The sequence below is a fragment of the Diabrotica undecimpunctata genome, chromosome 6 (assembly GCF_040954645.1).
Source record: "Diabrotica undecimpunctata isolate CICGRU chromosome 6, icDiaUnde3, whole genome shotgun sequence".
In the NCBI taxonomy this organism is placed as follows: domain Eukaryota; kingdom Metazoa; phylum Arthropoda; class Insecta; order Coleoptera; family Chrysomelidae; genus Diabrotica; species Diabrotica undecimpunctata.
The window spans coordinates 119,762,766-119,784,658 of record NC_092808.1 but is presented as its reverse complement, the minus strand read 5'-3'; the positions used below and the strand labels follow the sequence as shown (position 1 = coordinate 119,784,658).

Genomic DNA, 21,893 nt, shown 5'->3' with positions numbered 1-21,893 from the left:
ATTAAAAATGTTGTCTATAGTTGAATAGCCAGTTCTATGTCCTGTCTGGAACTCTATTATTTTGTACCCACGAAGTAAGTCTGGTTAAAGTGAATGTCGCAATGAGTTTGTAATTAATGGGTCCAAGCAATTATAGGAAGCAGTGGCAAAACTTTACTCGTTGATCGCTGACCGTCATCATCGAAGGTCAGCTCCACTATTAGAGGCATATGGTCAAAATAATATTCACAACCTATAAAACAATTATCTACTAAATTTAACATCGGTCTTGATACACATGCAAAATATATGACAGAACTGCCTAACGGCCCTAACAATGTGTACTCCCCCTCTATATCGCCTTTTGTTTTACCATTCAAAATAACCAAATTAAAGTCGTCAAATAGTCCAATTACCTTTTTCCCATGATGATTAATCAACTTATCTTTAGAAACTCTCCTTTCACTCAGGCTTGTCCTTCTGTATACCCCATCTTCATCAAGCTCATCACCTAGAATCCCTTTCTCCCCCAACCTTGCATTAAAATCACCTACAACTAAACTATTTTCAACATTCTGATCTAAATTTTCTACTAAAACCCTTTCAACATTTTCAAAACACTCCGCCCAGTACTCTCCTGGCCTCAGATACACTGGAATAATGCTTACTTTTTCATCACCTACTTTTATATCTATAATCATTTGACCATCCACTTCCCTCAAATTATGTTGTATCTTATGATTAACACCACACAACCACCCTCCACTCGCTCTAAGTGAAAAGAGAAAACTAAATCCATCCGCCAATCTTACAATTTTTACATATTTATTAGTCATTGTTTCATATACAATGTTATCCTAAATCTATTACCAGTATTGATCTCTAATATTATATAGTCTTTTTTTGGTAATTTGTTTCTAGTTTTTTTTTCTATTAAGTGCTTTTTTAGATATTTATTTATAAAATAGATCATGAGGTCCTCAGAGTTTCACAGCAAACTCTTCTGCAGCTATCTACTTAATTCGATAGCTACTTTACTATGAACTGTCCAAGTTCCACAATTTTTCTCTTTATTTATTTTTTTTATTATTTTTTAGTTATTTCTTATAATTTTTTATTTTATTTTTTTTATTTATTATTATTTTTTTAATTTTCTTTTTCCATTATATTCTTTTTATATATATATATTTTTTAATATACAAATTACAAAGAAATAGTACGTACTTTATATTTATAATTACAATTTTAGTTTAATATTTGAAACATGTTAATACAATAATCTATATAAAAACTCATTAAGATCAGAAAACATTTTTTTAATGTTCAACAATTTATTTGACAAATTGAAAACAATTTATTAACATTAGAAACTAATCATATTGTTTTCTAATGTTAATAAATAGTTTAAATTTCTAGGATGGTGGATATTAGTCAAAGAATACAGCGAATTAAAAAAAAATATTAACCTTAACGTATATAAGAGAACAGTCCAAAATTTTATATTGTAGGTTACCTATCTGACCACAAGTATATTGTGGACTATCAGCTAGATTCATTTTAAACATATATGATGGTGTAAGACAGTGGTTAAATCTCATTCTGCATACAGTTCTTGTCATATCCTTTGTAGACACCATTTTAGAAAACCAAGATATATCCGTAATATGGTTTCTGCTTGCTCTGTAATTTTCTGTATTTATATTCTCAATAATATACTTTTCTTTTCATTCTTTCTTAAGCTCTTTGAATATGGCTGATTCTATAACTCTAGACATACAAAGATAATGAGTTAATACTCCTTGTCTCACCGCGTTTTTTGCCTATTCATCTACTATTTAATTTTCAGTTATTCCACAGTGGCTTTTAATCCATGCCAACTTAACAGTTTTGCATTGTTGCTGAAGTTCTTTAATTTTACTTATTATTTATATATAACCCAATGTAATTTACTTTTGATTTAGGATTTATGTCACTAATTATATTTAAAACCGCCACTATTTTGCTGCCACTATAAATATAAACTTTGAATGATTTAGATAAGCATTTTAGTGCTTCCATTATCGTTATTAATTCAGCTGTGTATATAGTTTTGATGGAATTGAGTTTAAACATTTTACTGTTTTTATTATTGTTATTACAGTATGCACATCCCACACCTTTAATACTTTTGACTGCATCTGTATATAGCATATAACACTCTTTGAACAATTGTAAACTGTCAGATATAAACATTAATTTTCTTAAAGATAAAGGCAAATTACTATAGTCTCTTAACTGAGTCCTCTATTGTTTAACCTGATTATGGATGAAATAATAAAAAAGGTAAGAACTAAAAGAGTATACCAAATGGGAGAAAAATAATTTAAAATAATCTGCTATGCAGAAAACGCAATACTACTCTTTAAAGTGAAGATGATTTACAACGTATGCTGCACCAATTGAATACATGTTAATTTTTAACAAAAACTTTTTAAAATTAAAATTTTTTACAAAATTTAACATGTTAATTTCCCCAAAAAAGACGAAATGCATGGTTACAAAAGCAAATTTACTAAGACGTAAATTGGAGCTTTGAGGTCAGACAATAGAATAAATGATGGAGTTTAAATATATGGGCAACACATTATCTAGCTACGGAAAGCTCGAACTGAAGTGGAAGATCAAGTGAATAGAGCAAACAGAGCCGCAGGCTGATTAAATGAAACAATCTGAGAAAGAAAAATATCGGGAAAGAAATGAAAGGCAGAATTTACAAAAGAGATATCAGACCAATAATGACATACGGGGCAGAAACAAGACCTAACACAGAGAGGACAAAAAGGATGTTAGAAACAGCAGAGATGAAAACACTTAGAAAAATTGATGGTAAGACACTATGGGACAGAGCTAGAAGTACAGATATACGACGTCGATGCGAGGTGGAAAACATCAAGAACTAGGTAAGAAATAGAAGAATAGAATGGAACGATCATATAAGCCAAATGATAACAAATAGAGTAGTAAAAACGGCAAGAGACGGTTTCCAAGTAGGAAGACGATCAGCAGGAAGAACACGAAAACCATGGAACGACAACTTACTGGAGGCACATTGAAAAACAGACAGAGTCATGTCTATGTAAAAAGAAGAAGAAGAGAAGAAGAAAATTAAGAACAAATGTGGATGAATGGTATTGGATAAAATTTTTGGTAGGTTCAAGGTAACATGGTTTTGTTGAATTTATGGATGTATGATGTATAAAATTTGTATAATAGAGGAAATCCGAGGGTGGCACCAATCTGTGCCAAAAGGCAAAATCATAGTTTAAGAAGGTTACAGAATATCCATGAAGGAGATTGGTATTGTTATGACCAAGGATAAAAACTGTCACATAAATATAATTAGAGAATCGGACCCCAGACATAAATAAAAGCAAACCGAATGATAGTGTTCTCTTTAAAAAAAAACAAAAATTTGTTTAATTTACTAATGTTTGTATTTTGAGAACGATTTTCGAAGTGGAAATTGAAACGTCAATAAACGTACTTTAACCTTTAATTGTGGCTTATTCCCATTTAAATAGTAATTACTTCAAAGAGAATGAATCATGAATAATATCTACACTGCTTATGTATAGGCTCCCCCTAACTTTTAATAATATTTGCCTCATATATAAACAAAATATCAGGCATAAATAATTCCAGTTTCTGAAATAACACTTTAAAAAATTTATGAACACCTGCCGCGAAAGTCCAAACAAAAAAAGTAGTTAGGTATTTTAGATTCAGTAAAAATCACTAATTATTCATAGGTGAAAAAAATTGTTCTTGGAGCTGTTATTTTTAAAAAGCACATTTTTACTTGCTCTCCTTTTACTTTTATTGATTGTCTTCTGCTGTTCTAGAAAACGTGTGCTCAGCAGCCTCCGATCTTAATATTTAAAATTTCTTTAATATTAAAATTCTTGTTTACAGTATTATTTTCAGTTCATGTAAAATAATGCACAGCAACGGAATAAAATTAGCACATGTTAAAGAAAGCGTCGCTGTTTTAACAAAAAATGTATTTTTAATTTTTAATACATGCCAGTTTCTATAAAACGTATATATCGATTTTGTATCAGAAAATGCAAATTCACTTTTGATTTTATTGAAATTTAGTTTGATGTGCACCAAAGAAAGTAAAATTAGTTAAAATATTTTTTAATTCCCGCGTTAGATTGGTACTTGATTAATATCTAATTAAGTAAAATACTAATAAGCCTTTATCTTAATTTTATCAATTTTTAAAAATAATGAATTCGTAGTATCTTTTAGGGTATCAACGCAAAAGTCACAAAGAAGTGAAGCATTTCTGCATTTGTAAGATTAGCATTAAAATTTCGTCGCGATGGATGTGATGAGAGCTAACCAAAAAAAGTCAGTTTCGAGATAATGAGCATTTTAAATTACCATGTCCACAAAAAAATACATTTTAGCTTATAACTTTTGTGTTCATTGAACTATTCCTAAAATTTTTTTAGGATTTATCAAACAAAGTGTTACCTACTTTATACTGAACGAAACACTAGTAAAACATTGATTTATATGAGGAGAGAAGGGTTTCGTTCACTTAGCTTCATTCACCACTAGATAACTTTTCACGAGTCATACTGTTGTTTGTTGTGTGAAAAGATCTAAGTCTACGAAATTAAATAAAATAAGGTGATATTATGCTTAAAATGTTTAATTTTGGATACAAAAATAACACAAAAGTATGGGAAATTCAATTTAGTTTTTAGTCTTTAACATTGAATATTATTTAATATTGAATATACAGAAATCTAATTATTTTATCGATACTCGGATTCCGAACCGTCTACAGCGATTCTCTCTATTGGTTTTAAAAGTCGGAGGTAGTAATCATGATAGGTGGCTGAGATAGTACCTGACCTACAACGATCTTGTAGATCTTTTAGTTTCTTAGGCTCTATTCCTAAAGCACAAGGATACAGTTTCGGAACCTCATTGAAAACATTGTTGTCAACTCGAGTGTTTCTACGAATGCACAATTGTTTGAAGTCTACCTGACTAAGTTGTATTTTATGGAAGATTATATCAAGGTGTTCTTTTCTATATTGCAGCCATTTGATATTTAGCAACTTTATAACATAGCCATCGACTGTCTTCGTTTTATTAATAATTAATTTTTCGCTGTAGTTTTAAAATCTAAAAAATAGCTGTAATCTATTTCCTTAGCAACGTATAAAGGGTGATTTACTTTAGCTGTTCTTGGCCCTGTGTACCACCCGTCAGGCACATACATATTTATTTTTCGTCCCCTACTTTCAATCGCAGAATGAACGCTGTCGCATTCTATTTCGGAATATCCGGATTCCATGAACTTTTGATTAATAATTTGTAAATTATCAAAAGAAGACAAAGCTTTTATAAACATTGCAGATAACATGGAATTTGTATTTTGACCTGTTGCAGTATCAGAATAAAATGTTACTTCACTCACTTCAGATGGTAGCTCAGAAAGCATGTTCCATAAGCATATAGCTACTTCTGATGATCCAGATCTAGATCACTTGAGAAAGGCACTCTGCCGAAACAGCTGTAGTAATAAGTGTTTGTAATAAATTTTTGGGAAGTTTTGAAAACAAAGTTTTCAGTGTTTTAGATTATGTGAGGTCGTTAAGGCCATGCGGTCTCACCACACTTCGACCTATAGAGATCTTTTGTGCATTTTGCAGTGTTTTATTGTTACATTAAACAAATTTCCATCAAGTAACGGTCGAATCCATCAATTATAAATTTAATACTAGACTTTTTACAATCGAGTACCGTGAGATTTTGCTTTAACAGCAAACCCCAGCTAACGATAAGGTGAGTAATCGACTGTGTCATAATAACTTATCTGTCTGTTGTTATTTGTACACTAAGCTCAAGCGTCTGATAGCTCTGTTCACCACTGACAATATATTCAGTACCCGATGATGGTAAGTGGCATAGATCACTTCACTGCAAAAATAAGGATTGTGAATTTACTTAGTGTCTTTTCACAGTTTAGAATATAAACCATTTGAAACAACATATTCACTTAGATCTCTTCACTACAATATGAAATCTTTCTTTCTGATTGCGATGCTGCAGTTAGCTCATTTTTAAGAAAATGTGGGTTAGCTCTCTTCACATCCACGACGACGATTTATTAAATAGAATCTATTAAAATAAATAGTTTTACTAAATAGTTTAGTAATATTCAAATAAAATGCTATTTAAACAATAAAATACCGGATGATAAAATTTTTAATATTACATTTTCATTTAATCGTTCCTCTTCTCTGTGATTTTTAAAACGCCTGATAACGTGTGGCTGACTGCTTACCCTAACAGTTTTATAAATTTGTACCTTAGATTAATGAAACGATTTTATTGGTTCACCGGTTTCATTAATTAAAGATTTTTACACTCAATTGCCATGGGAAGGAATCTATGATCAGCTGGGGTTGATTAAATAATTTAATGAAACAAACCTTTCAAAAAAATCGTCCATTTTTAAAATATATGTATTTACGTTAGAATTAAATAATTCTATATTATATATATATATACATATAATATATAAATATATATATATATATATATATATATATATATATATATATGTTCAGAGGATTAACAAAAGAGATGAATAAACTAATAAAAACGAAACACATTCAGAAGGAAACATGGGTAGGCTACTTTCGATCCCTACTTGTCAAAGGTGAAGATAATAAACCACCAACACCAGAGGAAGTGCCCTGTCCCAATAAATATTGAGGAGGAGCAGGTAAAGGAAGCATTAAGGAAACTAAAAAATAGAAAATCAGGAGCGGACAGAATACCGAACGAATACCTAAAGTACGGAGGACCAGATCTGATCAAACAACTAATCCAAAAAATAATAGAACAAAACAGAATTCCTCAAGAATAAAGATGAAGCATCCTAATACTGTTCTTCGAAAAGAGAGACAAATCCGACTCAGAAAGTTACAAAGGAATTAATTTATTAAAGACAACACTAAAATTAAGAGACAAAGTGATAACAAATAAACTGAATGAAATTATAACACTAACAGAAGAATAACAAGGTTTTAGGTCGGGAAGATCATGCACCGACGCTTTGTTTATAATGATCTAAGTGCAAGAGAAATCATTAGAATAAAACATACCATATATATATATATATATATATATATATATATATATATATATATATATATATATATATATATATGTTTTGTGAACCTTAAGAAGGCATTTGATCCAGTTAATTTAAATGATATTATCCACTTATTGTTCGCAAGAGAGACACCTCTGGGAATAATAGGAATGATCGAAAATATCTACCAAATCAACAAGATAAAAGTAAAAGTAGAAGATAACTAACCGACCTTATTGAAGCTGGCAATGGGATAAGACATGGAAATTAAGTTCTCTATTGTTGATTGTTTTAATTTGATATAACCGCCAGAAAATTTAACATATTAATTTCCCCAAAAAAGGCAAAATGCTTGGTAACAACAGCAAATTTACTAAGATGTAAATTGGAGTTGGAAGGTCAGATAATAGAACAAGTGATGCAGATTAAATATCTAGGCATTACATTATCTAGCTACGGAAACTGAAAACCGAAATGGAAGATCAAGTGAATAAAGCAAACAGAGCCGCAGATTGCCTGATTGAAATAATATGGGGAAATAAAAATTTCGGGAATGAAACGAAAGGCAGAATTTACACAAGCCAGAATTTACAAAACAGTCATCAGATCAATAATGACATACGCGGTAGAAACACGACCGGGCACATAGGAGACAAAAAGGATGTTAGAAACAGCAGAAATAAAAACACTTAAGTACAGATATACGACGTATATGCAAGGTGAAAAACGTCAGGAACTGGGTAAGAAATATAAAAGTAGAAATGAACGATCATATAAGCCAAATAACAACAAATAGTAAATACGGCAATAAACGGTTCCCTAATAGCAAGACGATCTGTAATAAGACCACGAAAATGGTGGAACAACAACTTACTGGAGGCACATTGAAAAACAGACAGAGTCATGTCTACATAAAAAGAAAAATAAGAAGAAGAAGAAGAAGATGTTTTATATATTTACATAGTCCACAAACTCAAAGTGACTCAGAGAGCTATTAAACGAAGACTGCTCATCATTGAGGTCAGCGATCGATGTCCGATGAAGAATTAAGAAGACGAACAAAAGTTAAAGATTTAATCGAAAAGGTTGCCGTGTTAAAATGGAACTAAGCAGGACACAGAAAAAATGGAAGATAACCATTGAACGAAGCGAATTATTAAATGGCGGCCAAAAGCAGACAAGAGAAGAAGAGGCAGATCTCAAACCTGAGGTCTGAATCTACTTCTAAGGCAGACCTCAAGACAGAAAACTTATGACATCAAGCGACAAGCAAACAAACAAAAACAACAAACATAAATAAATGGACATACCTAAGGGAGACTTACATCCAACGATGGATGGAATATCTGTTGATGATGATGATGATGCCAAATAATTGTAACACTTCTTACAACTTGTATTGTTTTGCTGTGTTGTGAACATACAAAATTCTTACACAACGTACATTTTGACTGAAATTTATTGTCTTTGGATCTAGAACACGCATGACATTTGCCTCGTTTGTACTCGGGTTGTACTGGTTTCCCCTGGTTTACGTTGGGCGGTTGACTGATATTATCTAATATTAAGTTTATTTATTTAGGTGCTTTTCTAGCTTCCTGGAACGCATGATAGTGTTACTTATCTTTATCAGTTGGAAGTCGCCAGAACTCGCGGCTGCAAGACCTGCGAAGATTGTTTGACCGCTCATCCACAGAAATCTTTCGTGCAGCAGTTTACAAACCTACAATTGCCATTTGGATTGCCAACCTTCCAAAGGAGACGGCTCAAAAAGAAGATGAAGAAGTTAGTTCGTTAGTTGCTGGTGTACTAATTGTAGCATTTTAAATCTCTCTTTCACTTACGAAAATTTTTAAGGAAAAAAAAATCCATTGAATTTGTTTAAGAAGCACAATAGATTGTGCAACTCGAAAAATTAAAATTATGAATATCTAGTGGCAGAGTATTATGTATATGTATATGAACGATATAAAATCTTGCTTTGACTAGTATAAAAATCAAAATTATGGTATTAATTAGTTAATTAGGGGGTACATCTACTTCAGCGCACCGTATGCTTACATGTAATTGTAGTGTCTGTGATTAAAAAGAAGTAATTTTAAACCTATTATTTTATTGGGGTGCTACAATTAAAACATAAAAAAATAAAAATTAGCCATTTCAAAAAGTGGCAGGCTGAAGGCGATGTAGTGAACAACGAAATAATGAAGCCGGCTGCTGACTAATGGGATTAACCCTGCGACATTGAAGTTATGGTAATGAATGACGACTTCTAATTAGCTTAAACCTGGATAGGTGGCGCCACGACAAGTATCTCGCATCAACTAACAAGATTACGTCATTACGTCGAGGTATCAACCAGAATGCATTGGGGAATTCAACTGGAAATGACTGAGTTTCTCGTTTTCTCTTTTTGTTTTTAATCTTTTTTACCTATTTGCTGTTCTGAAAAGAGATTAAAAAGAAAATCCTCTTTAGATCTGCAAAATGGAAAAATACAGTGAGTCAATCAAGGCTGAGAGTTGGCTGTCGGTTTTCAGTCTCAATTGTTTGAAATGGAATGATTACATATCAGATGGGATTTTATTTTAGACAAATAATTTAAGTAGAATCTCGAGAAAGCAAGAGAATAAAAACTGATTTATTTTCAGTAGATAAACTAAATATTTAATCTGAGGATCGTTTTACATAATAGCAACAGATATTTTACATAGCTACCAATTATAATTTTATTTGCTTTTATAAAAACAGTAGTTGTTTCTGTCAAAGGAAATGTCTCAGAAGTATTTAAAAATAAAAGCTTATGTTGGATGTTTCACATTAAATGCACATAAAGTTTTTCTCTAAAAATATTTAAATTTAGAATCAGGACGACCTCGGAACTGTGACTGATCTATACGTCTAAACTATGTACACCTTCATATCGCTTCCGTTAAAACCGAAAATAAACTTTAACTTTAATAATTTTATTAAAATACTCTAAATATTTATATCAGTATTAACTTGTTTAAAGATTGTTGGGCGCCAATTGTGTAACAAAAGCAATCTGCCTTTTGTAACCGCTTGACTAGCTCACTCATGTGTAGGATTGTTCTTGTCTTAATATAAAATGTACAACGATGAAATCAGATATAACAAATATAGAAAAAAATTAATTTTTCATATTTTTTAAGATACAAGTCGGTCCAATAGCTAACCGGGCTAAGCACACTCACTTCACTGTGAGTGGTCTAGTGCGTTAATGTATACATTTGGCACAGTATAAATCCTAATGCACGTTATTATCTACGTCAGAGATCTAAGTTGACATTGTTGCCAGATTACAAAAAATTACTGAATTAATTATAAATCAAATATATCACATATGTAAATAAATAAAAAAATTATAAATAGAAAAGAAAAATTGAACAATATTTTTATATTAATATACATTACTTATTTAAATCACCAAAGTAAAAATGCGAAGATTTCTTGATTCTGTACAAGTCGCTCTGATGAATCCTGGTAGGATGAAATATGTATACCTAAGCGAATATACAGAGGCACCATACGTGAAATGAAATCTTAATTATCGTTTCTTTTATTACTTTTTTACTTTGAAATAACTAGATTTTCAAATGTTAATAAATCTTATTTTTCTTACGCTTTAAATAAAATTAAATAAATAAAATAAAACTTAATTAAGTAGAAATAAATAAACTTTGATGAAATGAAAGGCAGATATCGAGCACACTTTTCTTAATTTATTCTTGCCCAAGTACTTTCGCTCTCTAAAGCATCATTAGGGGCATTTCATCAATTTTGAGCTATCCAATGTAGCTTCGACCAATTTTTGAATAATTTTAAACTGTTTGTCCTTGTTTAGTGTAGTGTTTGTACAGTTTTATGTTTAATGTTATGTTTATTACATTCTGCACTTATTGGATAGCTTAAAATTGACGAAATGCCCCTGATGATGTTTTAGATAGCGAAAGTACTTGGGCAAGATTAAATTAAGAAAAGTGTGCTCGATATCTGCCTTTCATTTTATCAAAGTTCATTTATTCGAGCATTCAACCTTATATAAAAATAAATAAGACCTTTCATTCAGTAGGCATCATCTCTTGGTCTCTATTCCGGTATTTCCTTTGTCCATCTGTTATCTGTCATTCGAGCCACGTGACCTTGTCCGTATTGAAACGCCCAATATACCATGCTCCATCTCCCTTTGAGTCACACGAATCTTTTTCACTGTTCTTCTTGGCATAGTTAACGTTTCCGCTCCATAAGTCAACACTGGCAAAACATACTGATTAAGGTTTTTCTTTTAAGACAAATTGGTACGTGACCGATTTGAAAATGTGGTTAAACTTGTGGAAGGCTGCCTTCGGTAAATAGAATTAAATAAAATAAAACAATATTAAAAAAACTTTACTAAATGAAAAATAATAAAAAAGTAAAGAAATATTAAAAATTATAAAAAATTATAAAAATTAACTAAAATTCAACAGAACTGTATAAAATTAAGTAAAATTAACAAAACACCTTAATATTTTCAGAAGTCAATGAAGAGTCTCCACCGGAACCCGCTCCACCGGAAGTACCACCTCGAGGTCCCTCATTACACGCAGCTTCTTTGAGACGAATCACCGAGTTCGCTATGCAACAGGGAGAAACAAAACCGGTAAATCAAGAACCACAATTTTTAAGTCAAGGAGGTAAGTTAACAATTGTTATTGTTTATTATCAAATTTTATCATTTAGTGTTACTGAATTTTTTTATGTATTTGTCGAAAATAATTATATTATTATATTTTAAATAATCTTGCTTTAAGATGTATGTTTTGTTTAGTTTTGTCTGACTAAATATAGAAGTCAGTGACTGGATTTTAGCATAGGACAGTAGAGTTACGTGCCAGTCTCGTTGTAAGTGTTTGTATATAATGCTGTCATGTTTTTTGCAATTTATGTCACTATTGTTCACTATGTTTTACTATTTTACAAATAGTTGATGTATATGTCCTAATAACTGTGATACCCTAAAACAGTACCGACTTGCTGGACATGAAAATTTCCCTTTTTTGATTTAATCGAAAAATACCAAACGAAAGTCAATGAATAAAGTGTATTTTTTAATAAGTCATTTCGTAAATTATTATTATAATTGGAACCATATTAAAAATATTTAACTATTTAACTGTAACTTTCTTTCTTTTCAATGTTTAGCTATTCCCACATATGAGATACAAAATGTAATCTAATTTAACTTAATCTAATTTTATAATTTTTTGCTTTTTTTGATTAAAAAATCATGTAATCTGTCATCTAAAGCATGTGTAAACTTTTATATCCCATGCTGGTTAAATCAACATAAACACATATGTACTAAACGTAAAAATAAAATACATATGTTAATATTCTTCTTATTCTTTTTTTTTCCTCTTTAAAAGCAATTCTACTTGTTCATTGGCATATTAATACCTCTATGCTAGGTTGTCTCTCCATTCTACTTTTGTGGTTATTCCATTCTTTTTTTCCATTTTGTTTCCATTCATTAATATACTATACGTTACGATTTGCTCTAATGCTTTTATTTCTCTTGCGACATCTCGGCGTATTTCCCGTAATTCATCTCAATACTCTCATCTCTGCTGTTTCCAGTAGCCTTTGCGTTGTGTCCATGTGGGGTCTGGTTTCTGAGGTAAATGTCATTATTGGTCTTACACTGGCTTTATAAATTCTTGCAATCATCTCAGTGTTAATGTGTCTGGTTCTCCATATAGTGTTATTTCCTTTTTATACTTAATCTCTCACTTCTTTGTTGAGATCTCCATAGCTAAACAGTGTAATCACCAGGTATTTTGTTTCCATTACTTGTACAATACAAATACCATCAATTTCTATTTTACATTTGGTTGGTTCTTTGCTGACTACTATTGTTTTAGATTTCTGAGATGATATTGTCATATTAATTTTTTTGCTCTTATAATAAATCTGTGGACCAATCTTTACAGACTACCCTTATTATGGGTATGGATTTCATCCATGATTAAATTGAAGAACATGGGGCTTACTGAATCTCCATATCTTATTCCCTTGCCTCTTTCTATAGGTTCTGTGAGTTGTCCATCTATTCTGACTTCTGTAACTTTTCCTCTGATTTATTAGCACTTGTAAAATTTTAGTTGTAAGTTTTAACAAGTTTATACCTCTGTAGTTTTCTTCCTGTTTTTTATCTCCTTTTTTGAATAGTGGAATTAGTTTTCTTGTTCTTCATTATTCCGGTATTTTATTGTGTTTTATAATTTTATTAATGTCGTTAATTGTTCTGTCATTGCTGCTCCACAACATTTCAGTAATTCGTTTGGTATCCCGTCTTTACCTGTTGCTTTTTTGTTCTTCAGGTTCTCAAGTATTTCCGAACTTCCTGTACATTTATATTAAGTTATGGCTAACGAGCTATTCTCTGACAACATAAATATTCTCTGATCATTTAATCAGCACTATCTACGTCAGCTTTAGTTTTGTTGTAGTCTAGGATTATATTATGTAACTTGCTGTTGTCCTCTGGACAAATAAGATCATCAATATGTTGACTGAAAAGAATAATTATAAAGACTTATAAGACTTATAAGAAATCATGAACATATCTCTGGTAAATGCAAATATTGAAGTTTCTGCTATTTGGCACATTACATTTAACAGTGATGACGTGCTTGGTTTATCACTGACGGAGATATTGATTGTCTCTCCTGAGGCCACCCAATATGTAGCTTCGTCGATTTTTAATAATTTTTTAAATTGTTTGTCCTTGTATCGTGTTGTGTCAATGTACCTTTTAATGTTTATGATATACTCCATGTATTGTTAGAGAGCCCAATTTTGACAAAATGCCCCTGAAGATGCTCTAGGAGCGAAAGTACTTGGGTAAGATTTAATAAAAAACTGTCCTTGATATCTGTCTTTTATTTGATTAAAATTCGGTTATTCGAACATTCAACCTTATATACCTTAAAAAATTACAGTCTACATTAAGTCTATCAAAGATCTAGCATTTTCGCTATATGTACTTCGTTAATACAAAATGTGTATTGACAATATTTCTTCGTCGTCTTTTACTGCTCGTGGCAATCGATCATGAATGGCCGATTTCGGGGTATATTTTGGACTCACTAAACAATATTTTAATTCTCTACTCATAGGTTCTCTATCAGATTCTTCTAGAAGTCTAAAAGCTAATGTCTAAAGTCACCAAAAATCTATTAACATCACTGGCAATAAAAAAGGCAAATATATGTGAGTTTTGCCTGATATCAGCTTCATAAGGTTTTTCTGATGAGTTGATGAAAGTTCATTTATTACCCCAAAATATGCAGCATTAAAAAATTATAAATTTCATCAAACAATATAATATATCCATGCTTAGGAAACAAATCTGAACTACCAACGACATTTCAATCATATTTTGTTCTTGAAATGATACGGTTAATTTATTGCTAACAATTTTGATCACTGACTTGTAACGTTATACGTCATACGTCACCGGTTTATAAATTTATAAAGAAATAAGTAATTATTAAATAAATATATTTATTTAATAAAAAAATACCATTGTTTATAAAGAAGGTTCTCAAAATAATATTTGGCCCTCAAATAGATGAATTCACAGGGGATTGGAGAAGACGCCGCAATTCTGAATTGGTGACTCTGTATGGAACTGAAAACATAGTTAGACATATCAAGGCAAACCGAATAAGATGGGCAGATTACGTGGTACGATCAGAGGATGACAGAGTGTTAAAGACCAGATGGTAGAAGATCAGTAGATCGACCCAGAAAAAGATGGAAGGATGATGTTGAAGCCGATTTATCTGGAATTGGGGAACAACAATGGGAAATAGTAGCGCAAGATCGTAGAGGATGGAGGGCGATAGTGGATGCGGAGAAGACTCAGCCCGAGTTATAAAGCCAGTGAAGAAGAAGAAGAAGATTGTTTATAAAAAAGTTAAGGCTTTAGAAAAATTATGAAATATGTATTGTCTTTAAATGATTTAAACCGTGTGTCACTCTCACATAGTTCATAACGATATTGTGGTTCGTTGTCTCTTTTTTATATAGGTATTAAATTAATTTGCTAATTAAGGCACTTTTTTTAGTATTTCATTTTTTTTTCGATAACTAGACTTTCTTTGGTATTTTCTATCCCAATTATATGTTCACATGCACTTAATACTTATTTCTATTACTTACCTAACCTAACATGTTTATTTACCAAAAACTATAGGGAAAGAATGGCTGACACTATTTTGTGATAAAAAGTCGTATTGATGATTCAAATATTTTTTTAGTGTTTTGTGGTGGGTGTAGAATAGTTCGTCAGATCGTGACGTGTGTTACATCATTGAAAAGAAGACGGGGTAGCGAATATGTTGAGATATAAAAAAACAGACATGACGGCATTGCCAAAAGGTCATTATATCATATCTCCGTTGTTATGTGTCTGATTGGAGCGTGTAATGTGTTAAGTTAAAGAGAAGAAAATACCAAATATATAAAAATGAAAAAAACAAACAAGGCGACTACCAAAAGTGCACTACACGGTATCTTCATTATTAATGAACATATAGGGAAATACGAGATACCATAGGATACTATGGATAAAAATAGGTTAACTATATGACAAATTTTTATTTATTAACTTCTGGAAAGAAGGCCTCTGGATTTGTCCAAAATAAGCAAATGACCGAATTCTAACATGCGACATAGCAAATAAAAGGTCAGGATATAACGGATATATTAAGATAGAAAAAACAAACAAGGAAACCACCAATTGGGTATTACACAGAATCTTCGGTAATAATGAACGTACATCGATATACGAGATATCACATGACGCTATGGAGAATAATAGACACACTATAAAGTGAATTTGCTTTAGTAAGTTTCTAGTTTAGTTTTCCATCCATAACTTTTCCATGGATGTTTGGTTTTTCATATTGTTCTTTTTAGATGAACTGATAATGCTTCTTGATTAAGAAGCGAAACGTCTTCAATAAATAGATGAAGTAGCCACCTTCTTTGTCTTTTTTTTCTCCACTTTGACCGAAAAACCCACCACTCTTCGAAGATTCCTTAGTTTATATTGGATTGACGGTCGTACGGATATAGTAAAAACATGAATAGAAGAGTCGGAAGGGTATCAGGTTATACTTTATATTTACCTGGTTTACATGCCACGCATACTCGCATGCGACGAGCAAAATCACTACTTTTTATATTTTGTTTATACACGTTAATGATTATTTTATACAGGATGATTCTTTAGCAGTTACAATTAAACGTTTTAAGTTGACATAAGTTATTGATAGAATAGCACATCTGACAAATGGCCTCCATAGCTTTACTGATACATATGGACGCTTTTGTTAAAATTTTCCGTAACCATTTTGCATAAATGTGGCTAAATTTAATTGATGCAGCGTTGAATTTCCCCCTTCAACCTTCAGCGATAGACCTTTGATTTTAAATAATTTTATAAAAAGAAATGCAATGGTGTTGAATCAATCGATTTAGGATACCAATTCGCACGCAGTAATTAAATTCTTTCACGTCTATGGAATGTGGTACCATACTGTTGAAAACATACATTGTCCACATCCATGTCATCCAATTTATGCAAAAAGAATTTATTATGCAGCAATATCAAGCACCAGTAACAGTCACTGCTTGACCAGTCTCATTTTCCAAAAAAGTATGGTCCAATGATGCCTTCAACCCAAAATATGCACCTTGATACCAATCTTCTGCTCCGACGTCGATAAAATGAAATTAAAGAAATTTAATTTTATAAGTTGAGCTAATATTCAAATAATTTAGCGGTTGCTGTTTTATTAAGATACACACAGTGGTGTGTGTTTAAAGTAGTGATGTGGTTAACTGCTACCAAGCACTTATATTATTTAAAGTTAAATATATAGCATACAAATAAAAATTCAATTAATATGTGCAGTCTCAATTGAACGACATGTATATCAGGATGGTATTCTCTCACCCATGTTTTTTCACATCTACTCAGAGATATATTTGCAAATAAACTCTACAATATTATGGTCTCTTATCAATCAGAAATTTGCAAATTAATACGGCTTTTCCTTCTTCCTTAAATCTATTTGTTCTTCACTGGTTTTACTACAGCCAATTGGCTTATTGTACATCTCACATCACGAACTATTTCTATTTATGCATATATTCTCAAAAAAAAATTAATTTTATTTTGTATTTTTCTTTATTATCTGTTAGTTATAACAGATAATAATAAAGTTATTAATATACCAGGTAAGCCTTCAATTGCATTTGATTTACGTATATAATTTTTACTAAAAAGCTGAGATATTGATGTATGTCATTTCGTTGCTCAGGTACATCGATACGTCTCACGATTTATAAAGTTGTCAAAAACCATCTTTTAACATTTTATATCATTTCTTCGCACATAAAGTAATTTTTTTGGAGTAGAAACGGTAATCTTTTCCTCTTCAGCACTATAATGGTCCGAGCATTATATCTTACCTTGTCAATGGCAGTGTCCCCTCAAGACATGAGTTGTAGACGTTATTAAAATGAACGGAAGCTGCAAATCAAGTTCACAATAGCCCAGTCGGAGAGCGAGGCGCGCTTTATGAGATCATTAGTTCAATTCGCACTGAAAGGGCGGTCAAAGGATGGTAAACCTTTGGCACTGATACAGAGTGAGGCTGCTGAGGTAGAGATTTAATATGTATGCAAATATGTGGTTAGTTCGCTTAGCAAAATTTCTCTTTAAATGATACGGAGCGGTTAACATGTTAAGGTCAAGAACTCATAATTTTTGGATGTGCCTATTATAACTGATAACATATTATTTATTTTAAACATATATATATATATATATATATATATATATATATATATATATATATATATATATATATATATATATATATATATATATAGGGAATGAGGATATCGGTCAAGGAGAAATAAAAAATGAAAAAACTATTTAAATTTTTTAATAGAAAACGTTTCCTGCAGTATTTCTGCATTTCTTCAGTTCTAATGATTGTAAAGTCATATAAAGATAAAAGAAATAATAAGTTAGACTTACTCACAATCAATTTAATTTAACTAATCGGACGACCGGTTTCGCTTTCTATAATATGCAAAGCATCTTCAGGTCACGATACAAAGTTAAAATGCTGAAAATAATAATCCCATATTAGGGTGTTGTCTAATAAAGATAAAAACAAAGATAAAAACATAGGTAGGTGATTTAAATTATATAAATTACAGCAATTATGCCAATATTACATGTCTGTGATTTTATAAATGAATAAAATGTTTAAGCAGACAAGGTAAGACCCACAAATTGGTAACATAGTCTATTAAACTGTAATGAATTAATAAATAAACCAATAAATAAACATTACTTACATGCCGGTACTCTATTAATTGATGGTTGAAAGAACATGGTTCAAACTATCTTGGATTGTTGATTGGAGAACTCAGGTCAACTATTGTAATTATTTAACAGTAAACGGGGAAGTTCTTGATGAGACAGATTGTATGATCTTCAATGGATGTGCAGATTGTGTGGGTGTGCAATTGTATAATCTTGTAGTTATCAAAATTTCTTTGATAAAGTTGTTAAAGTTGTTGCAATATCTGGCAAATTATTGTAAAGTCCAAAAATTTTTATGTTAAAATTAAATTAAGACACTTTTACACACACAGAAACACACAGAAAACACTTAAAAAACGGGGGACGAAACAGACATTTAATTTAAAAGGAAAGGATTTCCAAAAGAACTACATTTCTTAAAGAAATTTTGATAACTACAAGATTATACAATTGCACACCCACACAATCTGCACATCCATTGAAGATCATACAATCTGTCTCCTCAAGAACTTCCCCGTTTACTGTTAAATAATTACAATAGTTGACCTGAGTTCTCCAGTCAACAATCTAAGATAGTTTGAACCATGTTCTTTCAACTATCAATTAATAGAGTACCGGCATGTAAGTAATGTTTATTTATTGGTTTATTTATTAATTCATTACAGTTTAATAGACTATGTTACCAATTTGTGGGTCTTACCTTGTCTGCTTAAACATTTTATTCATTTATAAAACCACAGACATGTAATATTGGCATAATTGCTGTAATTTATATAATTTATATCACCTACCTATGTTTTTATCTTTGTTTTTATCTTTATTAGACAACACCCTAATATGGGATTATTATTTTCAGCATTTTAACTTTGTATCGTGACCTGAAGATGCTTTGCATATTATAGAAAGCGAAACCGGTCGTCCGATTAGTTAAATTAAATTGATTGTGAGTAAGTCTAACTTATTATTTCTTTTACCTTTTGAAATGGACTCACACAAGCAACACATTCATGATTTTCATATAAAGATGTCTAATAATATCAAATGCATAGGTTTAGTTGTTAGAACATACATTTAAAAATTACAATAAAAATAAAGTAAAAACCACATTAAGAGTTTTTTCTAAATTTATACAAACATTAAAAAGACACAAAAATGTCACAGTATGTTAACAAGAAAACAATATAATTTGATATAATATTTCTATTCTATCGCTGATGTAAAATATAACGAAACGTAAAGCCAGGAGAAAAAGTAACATGTTTTAATTAGAGCTTAAGTACACAATTTAAAAAAAATATAAAAAAGGCAAAGTTTATTATTAGAGACACAAAAGAAATTTAAAAAAAAACAACTTTTAATAGATAAGGCTCGACTATTGCGGAAAGAAAAACAAAAAGTATTGTGGCTTTTTATATATGGAAATCCGACTTCGTATGAAAAATCAACTGGATAAAAAAGTTACTCGTTAAAGCAGGACAGAATAGAAAAGTCAAATTTTTATAAATCTGTATTAAAAAGGAAGGTTGAAAATATATAGGTACATATGACCATTGAACACCAAATTGTGTTGGAGGACCATGAGGTTCCTTTAGATTAGATTAGATTATGTTAGGTCGTTAAGGCCATGCGGCCTCACCGCACTTCGACCTATAGAGATCTTTTGTGCATACCTTAATCTAGTTAAACTCTAGAATGCCAATACTTCTGATGAAGTTGATTAGCTTCCTAGGTGATTTGTTTCCTATGTCAGAGGACGCCAGACTGACCTCTCCTAGGAATTTTAGTCTTTTGCAGAACAGTGCTACGCAGTTGCATAGTATATGTTCTGCCGTTTCTTTTTCATTGTGATAGAAACGACAGTTCTCACTATCTGATTTGTCCATCTTCTTGAGATGATATCTCAGAGGGCAGTGACCAGTGAGAAGGCCAGTGACCATTTTGATATCTTTTTTACTCATTTCGAGAAAGCGGTTTGTTGCAGTAGGCGACACTTTTATGAGCCTTTTTGCTTGTCTTTGTCCTGGTGTCTTAGGCCAATATGATCTTAGTAGATGAGGTTCGTTTTGGCACAGATTTTATATCAGATGTGATGTGTGAAGATGACTGAAGTTCTCGTTGAAATCCTTTTCAACTCAAGTCAAGTCAAGTTAAACAACACTAGACAATAAATTAATTAACAATTAAATTTACAACAAATAATAAATATGCAAATAAATAGTTAAATCCATAGTTTTATGATAAGAGTAAAAGGTAGGTAATTAGATAAACAAAATCGATTAGGTACGATTGAAAATATTAGCCACAAAGTCAAACGAACCCTATGATAAATACTGTAAAAAATTAATAAAAACGAAACGAATGTTAAGCGAGAAAAAGCTAAACGATAATGAAAAACTTTTGAAAGAGAAAACCTGTATTTTTACAATTAAAGTGGAAAATTGATCTTAAATAAAAAAGAAATCTTAGAGAACGGAGAGATGGTCAAAGATAATAAAAACGAATTTATAAAAATAAATTCAGAGCTGAATCTAGAGGGTCCCGCCTATCAGAAATAAAATAAAAAATGGTATATAACACTTAAATAAAAATAAAATTCCAGCAACTAATCGCTGGTATGTAAAATAATGTAGGATCGTAAATTATTGCTAAATTTCAAAAACCACATAGCAGTACTAGCAAGAAGAATGGAAGAGTTACAATAAAAACCAAAAACTTTTAAGGTACAAAAAAGTATTACACATTGACAAGTTAAAACCGAAATATAAATTATATAGATAGATGATGGCTTATACAAGAAGAAATCATCTAAATGACAGACTTACTCCCAATGATTTTGTAGTGAAAACTTATATAACGAGGTTGTGCACTTTTTAAATAGGAAACAAGCATTGAATACGTAACAGATTTTTCCGACCGTCAACGCTACGCAAATTAATCGCACAGCCCTAGAACGGCTCAACATATCGTGACATAGGAGGTCTCGTTGGAAAGAGGAGCAAGTAACAAGTACAATAACGGAAAAAAACAAATATTGTGGCGTTGCCAAAAAGGCATTACATTATATTTCCGTTGTTATTGGTTAGAGTGGAGCATGTGATTCGTTAAATGAGAGGGAAAGGGATAACGATTATATTAAGATAAAAAAAAACAAACAATGCGACTACTAGAAGGGCATTATATGGCATATTCGTTAATAATGAGAACATAGTTACATGCGAGATATCAGATGCCACCATGGATAAAAATATAATTACTACAAGACAAATTTTAATTTATTGACTTATAGAAGGTCTCTGGCTGAGTACAAAATAAACAACTCATCGAATCCTAACA

At 31.1% G+C, this 21,893-nt stretch overlaps 1 protein-coding gene across 1 annotated transcript in view; it reads left to right on the top strand.

Moving 5' to 3' along the window:
* Positions 1 to 21,893, top strand: part of ths (thisbe) — a 689,099-nt gene that overhangs the window by 335,171 nt on the left and 332,035 nt on the right. Inside the window, exon 5 of the mRNA XM_072536347.1 lies at positions 11,683 to 11,841. Within this exon, the coding sequence (XP_072392448.1) occupies positions 11,683 to 11,841 (159 nt within the window). The remainder of the gene's footprint in view (positions 1 to 11,682; positions 11,842 to 21,893) is intronic.